This window comes from Python bivittatus, unplaced genomic scaffold (genome assembly GCF_059951505.1).
Source record: "Python bivittatus isolate LINGU-HERP-01145 unplaced genomic scaffold, Pbiv_v1 ctg000330_np1212, whole genome shotgun sequence".
NCBI classification, from domain to species: domain Eukaryota; kingdom Metazoa; phylum Chordata; class Lepidosauria; order Squamata; family Pythonidae; genus Python; species Python bivittatus.
In genome coordinates, this window is record NW_028277058.1 from 35,340,223 (window position 1) to 35,352,536 (window position 12,314).

Consider the following 12,314-nt stretch of genomic DNA (forward strand, 5'->3'; position numbering starts at 1 on the left):
AACAAACAATATGGCCTTTCAGATAGTAGATAGTAGCTGTATATTTCCTTCTCAAACAGTTTACAATATACACCTTCCACTTGTCAAAGACCTGAGAAAAATTACCGTATTTTTCCAACTATAAGATGATACTTTTTTCTAAAATCCTTACACTAAAAATTGAAGGGCGTCTTATTCAAGGAAGTAAGCCGAGGAGAGAACCGCGCAGTTGCAAAACTGCCCATACTTTATCTCTGCAAACAGGCTTCCTCCTATTTCTAGCCTCCAATCATGAGTGAAATAGCTTGACTCTGCAAACAGGCTTCCTCCAATCACGAGCCTCCAATCACGAGTGAAACTGGCCATACTGTCTCTGCAAATAGACTTCCTCCAATCACGAGCTTTATGTAACTGACATCAGCTGATGCTGAACAAACCAATTAGAGGAAGTCTGCAGAGACAAGCTATTGGCAGTTTCACTCGTAATTGAATGTAATCAATTATGCAAAAGAGCATGGAAATAGAGCTGCAGAGAGACGGTTTGGACCTCCTCCCACCAAGTGTATCAGGCAAATGTTATCTAATTACTAAATAAAAATGTGTTCTGCACTATCTTTAAAATATTGATTTCTTAATTTTGGGTTGGAAAAGTGGGGGTTGTCTTGTACATGGGGGCGTCTTATTGACAGAAAAATATGGTAACTATGCCACTTTGCCATTTGCTTTGATCAAATTTTCTTCCTCTTTGCTTTCATGTTTTAGGGCTCTGAATATGAATGTACAAAAATAGCCTTCTACCTTCTAAAAGTCAGAATCATGCATGCAATGGTTTTCTCTGTGACATTCTATGGAAATGAAAGTTGGACTTTGAAGATGCAAGAAAAAAAGAGCATCGATGCCTTTGAACTTTGGTGTTGGAGAAAACTCCTGAGAATACCATGGAGAGCCAAGGAAACAAAAAAATGGATCATCGAACAAATCAACCCAGAGTTCTCACTTGAGGCACCAATGACCAAGCTCAAATTATCATACTTCGGATACATTATACAAAAAACTAGCTCTCTGGAGAAGGCTATAATGCTAAGAAGGGTGGAAGAAAACAGAAGACAATCAGCAGCAAGGTGGATGTCTCAATTACAGCCGTGATGGGTGCACTGTTGAAAGATCTGAAGGACCAGGTTGTGGACAGATCCTCCTGAAGAAAATCTGTCTATGTGATCACTAAGAGTTGACACCAACTTGATGGCACATAAACAAACAGTCAATCTCTATCTTCTTTTCATGTGAATGTGTATGAAAACATACACAAAAAATGTGTGTGTTTATTTATTTAAATGATTTATATGGTCGCCCATCTCACAACAGTGACTCTAGGTATTGTACAAAGTTAAAACAACACACACACGTATATAAACAGAGAGAGAGAGAGATGTGCATCTCAACATTGGCAACATGACAAATTTTGCTTTGTCATTACAAGAAGAACTTTAAGCAACCTCTAACCCTTCAATTCCCTTCTCCTCTTTCTTTTCTGGAAAAGGAAAAAGACAATCTTCTGTTTCTAACCTGCCTTCATGTGCAAAGGATGGAGTGTGTGAGCCCCAGGTTTCTGTATATTTAAAATGAGCTGATGCTAATTATATATGAAAATTTATATATACATGCTTCTCCCACATATACATACATAACCATAAGCACAATGTCTTTATTTTGCCATCATTCCCAATTATTTTTGCTACTTCTCTAGAATTTGACACTTTGGGGGGAAGATCTGCTTGTGTTTTGAGAACCTCAACTCTTAGCACACCAGGCCTATACAAATTTTACACTGTTGGGTGTTGTGCCTACCTTTGTATCATGCGCACATTTAAAATGGATCACTTTTCCTATTGTACTCCCTTGTTTTATATACACATACACATATTTTCAATCTGCTTTAAGCAAATATCAGCCAAAGAGGGATGAATCACACATGTATGGCTGTCACCTGACAAATACAACATTAAATAATGACTTGCACTTACGTAAGAGAGATAACAGGTCTAAAAACATTGTTTTTCCTCAAAACCATTTCAGTGTGGTGTTTTTCAATGGATGAAGTTAACAAGTACATGTAGTCCTCGCTTACCAACCACTTGTTCAGAGACCATTTGAAGTTACAATGGCACTGAAAAAGGAGACTTACGATTGGTCTCCAAAATTACGACTGTTGCAGCATCCCTGCGGTCACATGATCATGATTTGGTTGCTTGGTAACTGGAGCACATTTATGACAGTCGTAGAGTCCCGGGATCACATGATCACCATTTGCGACCTTCACAGCCAGTTTCTGACAAGCAAAGTCAATGGGAAAGCCAGCAGGAAGATGCAAGTCACAGTCACATGACATCACACTTAATGACCCCAGGTGAAGTGCTTAATGACTGCAGCCGGAACTGACAAACTGATGTAAGTTGGGCACAGTCATGTGACATTTCACTTCACAACTGTGTTGCTTAGCAACACAGTTGCCAGTCCCAATTGCAATCGGTAAGTGAGGACTACTTGTACACAGATACGTGAAGTAGTCCAAAGGGTACTCACCATAGCAAAGTAGCAGGCAGCTCGATTGACATGTAGTTTACATAAAAGATCCACAGGAATGTTCACTTCATCTGAAGCTGCATATTCAGACACATTTAGCCCTTCTACATACTGTACCAGTGCTAGCTTATAATCCTTCTCTCTGAACAAATCATTGCCTTCTGCAAGTAAGTTTCGCACCAATTTTTGTAAAAAGGCCTATAGGGAAGAACGTACAGAGTGGGATTCAAAACTTAATGAGTACTTTCAGACCTTTTACTTACAGTTCCTTCCACAACATTTTAACACATTATTCTTTGCAGTCATGGCTCAATAGCATCTAAATAATCAATTGCACTACTATAGTCTATTTCAGACTTATTCTTTGTAGCGTGCTGCTTTTATTACACAACAGATGTAACAAATCCCCAGTTTTTGGTATGGTACAATACTGCTATCAAAATCATTTGGTAAACTGTCCCCATCCTGAGAGATCTGAATAGACAGAATTCATCTTTGGTTCCCCAAAAAGCCTCTTCAATTTTCTTTTAAAAAACTCAATGGCACAGCTGTTGAAAACTAGTGGGTGCACATGTAATTGAACCACAGGATCATTAGGAAAGTGGGTTCCTCCACCAAACAATTTTCTGACTTCAAAACTAGAGTATTTTGTTTGACTGGATGAAATAACAGTCAGTCTCCACAAATACTAAGTTTTAATTATCCTTCATGTCCTATAAAATGATGAGGACAGTGCTCAAGAGAAATAAGAGAAAAAGAGAAAGGGGGAGGAATACAGAGGGCCTAACAATATGCAAACAGAAGGCTCAGATTATCTCTCTCAAACCATCCTCTCTGCACTGAGATCCTAACATATACTGAAACCCAATGTTTTATTCAACCAGTATTAAGTAACTTGTTTGCTTTAGTTGATTGTTCTGATTTTTTGAAATACTGGGTGTTTGACAGTTGTCTTCTTTTATTTTCCTTATACAGGTAGTCCTTGACTTACAACCATTCATTCAGCAACCTTTCAAAGTTACGATGGCGCTGAACAAATGGTGGTTATGACCAGCCCTCAGAGTTCCAGCTGTCCCAGCAGCCCTGCGGTCATGTGATCGTGATCTGGGCACTTGGCAACTAGCTTGCACTTACAACTCATTGCAGCGCCCCACAATCACTTGATTGCCATTTGCAAACTTCCCTGCCAGCTACCCCAGAAAGTCAATGGTGAAGCTGGCAGGGAAGGTCGCAAATCGCTGGGGTAAGTCTCCCCCACCCATACACCCTCCCCCAACCCCTGTGCTCACACCACGCTGGCCACTTGCACACTCTCCCTGAGCCTCACTGCACCTCCCTCACACCCCTCCCCGAGCCTCCTTTGTACCCTTGCGCTCCTCCACACACCCTCCCCAAGCCAATGTCTCCCTCACATCCTCACCCTCCTGCACACCTTCCTGCAGCCTCCCCAACTCTTGCTACGCCTCCTGTGCACCCTCACATGCCCTCCCCATGCCTCCCTCACACCCTCATGTACCCTCCCTGAGCTTCACTGTGCCTCCCTTGCACACATGCCCCCCGAGCCTTGCTGCATCTTCCTCACATCCTCACGCCCTCCCCTACTGAGCAGCAGACACTTACTTGCCTGCCGGCCTGCTTGCAAACTGCCTGAGACTTGCAACTTCCTGCTGGCTTCCCCACTGACTTAGCTGTGGAAAACTGGCAGGAAGTTGTCTCACCTAACAACCATGGGGTTTGGTTAACGACAGCAACCAGGACTGCAGGGATTGCTGTCGCTAAGCGATGTGGTCATGCTTTACAACTGCATCACCTAGCGACAGAAATTCCAGTCCCAATTGCCATCGTAAGTTGAGGACTACCTATATTTGCAGTGGCACCACTGGTTTAAAAATGGAATTACTCATTAAAATCATCTTCATTCCTATCTTTTTTGTTTCAGGATGGGCACAAGAATTGTTAAGTTCTAAACTGCTGATTTTGAGCAGGAAGATGCAAAGCTTTCCTTTCTATGTTTCCTACACTGGGTTGAATGGAAAAATCCTTGGCAGAAGAGCCAACAATTCTCAGTTCCAGTGTGCCAGAAGATCCAGCCCAGGTGATAGTAGTTTCTTCTCAGTACCTGCCCCTGTACTTTGACACTTCTTCCCAAGATGTCTGTACACTCTTTTCTCTGCTGTATTTCCAAAGGAAAGCATAAACTTTTCTTCAGCAGAGACCCTCTCATTACTGTGATCCTATTCTTCATAAGTGCTTCACTACTGTGTGTGTATGCTTTTGTTCTGCTGCTGGATTGTCATGTTTTTAATGGTATATTTTAGTTTGTTGTCAGTTTTGTAGATGTTGTAATGATGAGTAAACTTAAGTAAAATATTTGTAATAAATAAAAATATACAACCATGCTCTCCCTTGTAAGAATGAGGTGCAAAGCCTGTTTGGGGATTATTATTATGATAATGAAAAGCAGGTTAAAATGTTATAAATAAATACAAACTTCCTTAGCGAAACTCTGCTCTAGCTAAAGATAGAGCTGAATGGCTGCTGATTTTTCCACATAAAACTATGCTCATCTAGCCACTCTAGAAAACAACTAATGTTGGTCTTCCATTCCGCAGCACTACGTACAACAGGACAAGCTGTATTAAAATAATACCATTAAATACTTTAAAATAAAAATGTGAAATCTTGAAGTTACCTCATAATCTTCTTGGCTTAAGGGTAACGTAGACCTAGATACAGAATGAAATGGTTATGAAATGTGTGCATCAATCTAACATGCAGAAGTCATGCATAATTTAATCACGGATAGAAAATTCCCACAGTAAAACAGATATCCTTGTTTTCCAAAAGAACAGCATTATTAGATACCAACATTATAGGCTGATTGATACATTGATGTTTGTCAAGAACTTTGAGCAACTTTAATGGAAGAAAATACGGTAACACTCTCCACAAGTGGAAGAAGGAAACTCTGTGACTAGTATCCATGACCCACATACGTAAGGAAGTTTTGTGAGCAGCACAGAGTTCAACTCCTCTATTCCTGAAAATTATAACGTAAAACTGAAGCCATCAAGAACTGAACATAAGCCATGACCTCCCAGTTTATTTTACAGCAGTCCTATGAAGCCAATCAATAGAATAATCAGCTGAAGAACAGCTGCAAACCATATTGGAGACTGACAACAAAAGATATATGGAAATCTAAGAAATTATATTCCTCCTGGGTCTCAGAAGTTCTCCTTTACAAGTTTGTGAATTAAAATACATTGATGGAGGTCTAATATGTCAAGATTCCAAATTCCACATATGTTTAAATTAGGTCACACAGTTCTAACAAGTACCTTCTTGGGCACCGCAATATTTTTACATTAATGCAACTATAATGGAATTGTGATTTGATTCTTGTTTGGATGTTTCATCTATGTTATAGGTCTCTGATTTCATATGACATTTTCATGGTAATTAAATAATTTTTTATGAAAAGTACACTTCAACAACTTTGGGCAGTGTTTGCAAAGAAGCAACTATAAATTTAGTAATAGATACAATAAAAGCACATTTTATGTTATAAATAAGTAAAAACAGAAACATTACCATTTTCAAATAGGTTACTTACTGGATGAACTGAAGACCTTTCTCTATCTCTTCTTTTCTTTTTTGTCTTTCCATTGCATCACTACAATAGTAAAAAAGAATATTTTAAACTTTTATAGTTGTACAAATCTGTTCAGTTCAAATTTTAACAATGACATCCCACTTTTACATTTCTTTCCCAAATATGTTAATATTTTGCATTTTCTCCCCATCCTCAAATAAAAAAATAAAAAACCTATCAATTCATTATTGCAAATATGAGTAAATAGATTCCAAGATCTTTCCCTCCTAAAAATATAGCAAATGCAAAAGCTTATTTCATTATGTTTATTTCATTATGTTTCTCAAAGGTATATACAAGGTTTCTAAGGAGTACAAAGGAATAGGAGACAAATTCAAGAACTTCTAACCCTTCTCAACAACCCTTAATTCTTTGGAAGTATTCTGAAGACTAGATATGACTTTAAGAGAGAATTACACAAATATATATAGGATAAATATATCAGTAACTCTAATGATTATTAAGGAACTATGAATTCTACTGGTAGGGATGGCTATTTTCTCTGCCTTAAATCAGAATCCTGGACTGAATAGAACAACAGTATTTGTGGGAATCACAATGCTGGACTGGATAGGTCTTTGACTGGATCCAGAACAGTTCTTCATTAACAGTGAAGCTATTAATTTACTGAATAACTTAAAAGATTTTACAGTCAATTTTCTCAAACAAAGTAATGCCTTTCTCAAGTTTTGTTTGATTCCTGGTGACTACATAAACCCTTTTGTTTTTACGTCAATGAAACAGTAGTAGTAGGCCACTGTCTTCTTCCAGGAAAATTAACTAAAGCAGTTTATTTATACACAATCCATAATCCTATACTGTATCATATACCTTGAAAATAAAAACTAGTTCAGGCTTAAAATAATTGCTAAAAACCTTCTAAGCTAACATATGGCAAAACCTATTTTGTCTAAGCTACAACAAAAGGGTAATCTTGAAATATTGGCAGTTTAGAACTTTATAAACAATAACTACTAGCTTTGACTGGACCAAGGAACACTAATAAAAAAAGCATTGATAGCATCCATTATACAATCTGCATTGTATAAATTCACAGTCTATTGCTGAAATTTAAAAAGGAGAGCCGCTAGAACTTTGCTGCACCCAAAAAGGCCTTTATGGATAGATATACTGATGATTTAAAACTATATACTTGAAAAATATTGTCACATACTGTACTTTAAAAAAAAAAAAAATTAAAGTCTTGCTCAGAACTGCACCTTTCTATACAGTTTCTTTTAAATAAAATATTTGTGTGTGAGTGTAAGATGTTTGCAAGGTAAACAAAAATAAACTATTTATGGTGCCACAAGGAGCATAGAGAAAAAAACAGAGCACTAAGCCCACTTCAGAAGAAAAATCAGAATACTGTACAAAACTACCAGTCAAGGTTCTGATATTTCAAGTTACAAATAAAGAAAAGGAAATTGGTTCTCAATTAACCTTAGTTGCACTATGCAGATTGAAAGAATACCTCAATTGCTCAGTCTTAAGTGCAGCATAAAAGATATTGAAAGCACAGCAGTATTAGGAACACAAATTGCTAGAAACAAGATATTTTAAAACCAGGTCAAGACTTTATTTGTTAAAACGAAAACATCACTGCTATTGCAAATAGAAAATTTTGAAATAGAAAAATAAAAAGCAACTGCAATTCCACATGAATTCCACTACATACAATATGAACAGTTATGGATTAATGCCATTAATACAACAGCTGCATTCAACATATGTTTAAACCATTGTATTTTAAATACAGTTTACTGAACAAGCTTCAGTAGCCTGTTTTATACGACTTTGCATATTTGTAAACAAAAAAAAATACATCATAGTTTGTGGATGAACCTGGTAACAATTTATTGCCAATTTATCAACTTTTCTAGGATGCCAAAAGATTACCCACATGTCTGTGATTTGCTCAACTGACACAAAGCTAGCTTATAAACACTGTATTTACCGAGAATTAGCCAGCATATACAGAACACTATCAGAAATCATTCCAAATAAATTTCTAAACTGTACAGTACTGCAAGGAAGCTAACTTCGTGATCCTTAAATAGCAGGTAATTCAAAGCATAGAACCATCCCTTCCTGTTCACCTTAATATTTTCTAGCCATCATTATGCAAGGTTTTTCTAATTTTGCCATAATCTCCATACCTGTTTTCAGTTTGAAACTGTTATTAACTATTTGAGTTTTAAATACAAACTATAAAAATTGCCTTTATTCCACCCCCATCTGCTTTTCCACCCTTCTTGAAAGCATGTTTGCAGCTTTTGACCAAGGGCCCATTTATCCTTTTTATAAAGTACTTATATTTTTCAGTTACCATTTTTAAAGAATTTAAAACTTCAGGTACTAAAAGCACTGGTTAAGTACATTGTACCTATAAATGTATTTATTCACTACAACTTTACTACAACTTTGCATATTATTTTGATTAATGTAGCAGTTATAATTTTTGGATGTGACATATTGTCTCTCAATACACACACACACACACACACACACACACCATACAATACATGGAGGCAGAGATGGGGGAAAATCAGGCTGAAAACCCTGAGAGCTGTACAGATTTATTACTTGCCTCCTAATTCACAATTCTTCAGCAATTTTGCCATTCTATTATAAGAATCATAACTGTACATTAGGAAGACTAGAGGTTTATTTTGCAAACCTGAGGTTTACCAGATTCCTAATAACAAACACAATGTTAAGCCACATAGGATCTACAAGTCACAAATCACCTATACCTCCAATATGGACATGACATTAAGGATCATATAAATGGTTAGTACTGCTTTGAAAAGTTGTGTAAAGTAGCGTAATAACTTTTTTATTCAAATATTTTTGACAAAAGATGGCAAACTTTCCCAACTGGCAAAGTATACTGAAAATGAGCAAAAAACAGATTAAGAACAGAATAATGTAGAGATGCCCCAAATGCTTAAACAAACAGTATCCATACATTACAGTATATCCCACCAGCCTGGAAGTTAAAATGCCTAATTTACTTGTTCCTGGCACTCACCTTCTAGTTTCCTTCTAATAATGCATGATAAAATACTGTTTCCTCTGTAACACTTTAAACACATTTCCCACTCTCCTACTATGCATTCTCCGTATTATTAATATAACGTGTTTAACCTATTAATGCAACAGGCACACATTTATGCACGGATGGTAGTCTGTTATATTAATAAATATTAGGAAGACTTTGGTATTCAGACTATACCCTGTTTATGCACATTAACTGTCTTCCATCTTGTTTATATTTCTTGGCTTCCTCAAACCGTTGTCCTTATTTGGCCCTCGTTAAAAGACCCGATTTTTAGTTGAAATTCCGCTGGAATAAAACCGTCCTACCCCCACTAATCCAAGGCCTCCAAGCCGCGGCCTCGCTTAGCAAAGCTGACCGGCATTAGATCCATCTATATGGCGGAAGTAAACGGAAAAAACCCACAGTATTATTACATGCACTCACTCCCAAACTCACAATAAACTGTCACGGCTACTTCCAAGCTAAAATAGCCCCACGGCGCAGAACGATGTGTGATATACACAGAGCGATCTGTGCAGTACATAGAAGACCGTTTCCATGCTGTTCAACTGATAACTTTGGTAAGTCAGGCTACAAAATGCCGTATCGAGCAGAGCTGAAAGCTACCTTTAAGCAGGACCCTCTCATACGCGTCCGCAATTTTTTCCCCCACTGGAATTGCACATAATGAGCGCTTTTAATAAGCAGAGGCAAAACAGCTCACAATCCCCCCGCCCCATCGGAGAGAAACAGTGGGAAGTCCCGATCGTTTCAAAAGGGCACTGGGTGCGCCATTCGCTGCCAAACTCCTGCCGGCCCTCCTAAGCGCGATCTCGGCCGGGAAAAATGGTCTTTACGGATTTGCTCCCAACTGTATTTTTAAAGGAAGTCCGAGACTTTCTGATTGGGAAGGATTAAGCTGCATCTGCAATTACAATTTCCGTCACTATTCTGCGAATCTATGCAATATTGCTGGGAGGGGGGTATTTCTCACATCTTTCTCCCCCTACCTTTTTCTTTCCTTCCTTATCAGACAAAAAAAATTAACCTACTCACCCCTTCTGCTTGGAAATTTTCACTATGGTTACTTCCCCTTGATAAATGGTATGGTATTACTAGAGATATTATAATTATAATAATAATTATTATTATAAATAATTAGTCACTTTTACTTCATTACAGAAGGCAGCATTCTGATCCTGGAGCAGCTACTGCTGCCGCCCCTGCAGTTCCCTCCATGTGCCTCTTCGTCTTTTTTACTTTCATTTCCAGGTCTCTCTAACACAGCCTCACCAGCCAGGCAAAATGCTTCCTTGGGATCCCTCCAGGTCCTAACGACCACCTGTTTCTCACCATAGGTATCCAGTATGACATGTGAGAGGTGTAGAACTGTACATTTGAAATAAAATGGTAAAGCCACCTTCAAACTGAGCTCGACTCCAGGTGACTACATGGTCATCAGTTAGCAAAGTTATTACAATTTCCAGACCTTTTCGCATTGAAATATGTTTGAAATAACATACTTAAAACATAGGAAGGAAATATATCAGATTCTACCTGTGTAGTATTTACTTGAACAATAAAACCAGACTATAACCTTATATACTGATATTCCTTATCAATGAAATAAGTTGTAATTAACAGTCAGTGAGACTTTTCAGTAAACCAGTCTGCAATTTTATGCAACTTACTTTCAGATAAATATACATAGGAGAGATTTGCTTATTTCAGATCCAACTTTTCAAGGCAAGACTTTCCCAAGCTGGCAAACACCAGTTTATAATATAATAATATAAATTGCATTTTGCAGTAAAAGGTTGCAATGAATGTTCTATCAATTACATGACAAAGGTAATTTAATTTAAGTGTAAAGTGATGCATATTGGAGCTGGAGTCTGAACTAATGACAACATCTTGGGATTATAGTGGGTGGCTTATTGAAAATGTTGACTCAGTGTGTGGCAGCTAGGAAAAAACATAAATTCCATGCTAGAGCCCAATAGCAGGATAGGAAACAAAGATGTCATATTATAATACCTCTATACAAATCTATGGCACATCTGCTTCTAGAGTACAGTTTATAGTTTATAGAGTACAGTTTACAGTTTATAGAGTACAGTTTCCACCTTTGAAACAGATATAACAGAGCTACAAAACGGTCAGAAGAATGTAACCAAAGGCTTGGCCATCTTCCCTGCAAGAAAATACTAGGACGCTTAGGACTCTTTAGCTTGAAAAAAATTGATGACAATGGACATGAATTATTTAAAATCATGCATGGCCTGGGAAAGTGGACAAGAAGAAGTTTTTCTCCCTTTCTCAAAACACTAGGATCAGAGATCATCCAACAAAGGTACAGTAATTGGAAGGAAAATTAAAGCAGATAAAAGAAGCAGTTCTCCACACACCATAACCTGTGGAATTTATTACAAAAAATAGAGCAATATAGCTACTAATTTGGATGGTTTTAAAAGAGGAATGGGTAAATTTATGGAGGTCAAGTCTATCAAGGGCCCTTAGTCTTTAAAACTCTATCACCTCAGAGTAGGAGCAGCATCATTCCACATATTTGTTGTAGGGGAACAATGACAGAAGAAGTCTATGTTTCTATCTCCTGCTTGTGAAACCATAGTAGGATTTGGCTCACTATTGCTGGCCTAAGACTAAGCTGTTTTATGTTCTTAGGTTCCTCAAAGGCCCATTTTGTACTATTATAGTTTGTGGATCTCTCTCTCTTTCTCTCTCTCCTGCATAAACTTAAATTGGCATTAATATTCCAAGAAAGCAATGCTAGATAATAAGGACATTATTAGATAAAATAAGCAGCAGGCTTTTGGCTAAGATTAAGTGACTTTATAAAAGGTCACCAAGCATCTGATAACAATTATGCTAATTGATGGTCTGGGTGTATATTCAGAAAAACCTAAAATCTGCAATGCTGATCTTGTTGGATTCAGAAAAGGAGTTTGATATGAATTTTTAAAAACAAGTTGGATTTCTTCCTTTTTTATTTGGACCAATATGTAGCTACCCCACTCCTTTTGAAAGGGCTAA

At 37.5% G+C, this 12,314-nt stretch overlaps 1 protein-coding gene across 7 annotated transcripts in view; it reads right to left on the reverse strand.

Moving 5' to 3' along the window:
• Nucleotides 1–10,525, reverse strand: part of ZC3H7B (zinc finger CCCH-type containing 7B) — a 50,529-nt gene extending 40,004 nt beyond the window's left edge. For 2 of the 7 annotated variants that reach the window (XM_025165080.2, XM_025165079.2), the window contains exons 1-4: nt 10,441–10,502; nt 6,179–6,238; nt 5,255–5,288; nt 2,563–2,760 (exon numbers count right to left, since the gene is read on the reverse strand). In XM_025165080.2, coding sequence (XP_025020848.2) covers nt 2,563–2,760; nt 5,255–5,288; nt 6,179–6,238; nt 10,441–10,499 — 351 coding nt within the window. In that variant the 5' untranslated portion in view covers nt 10,500–10,502. Of the gene's footprint in view, nt 1–2,562; nt 2,761–5,254; nt 5,289–6,178; nt 6,239–9,716; nt 9,846–9,887; nt 10,006–10,316; nt 10,406–10,432 lie in introns of those variants that run through there. The other 5 variants (XM_007425682.3, XM_088141003.1, XM_007425684.4 and 2 more) reach the window with 5 other exon arrangements.
• Between the last annotated feature and the right edge of the window lie 1,789 nt (nt 10,526–12,314).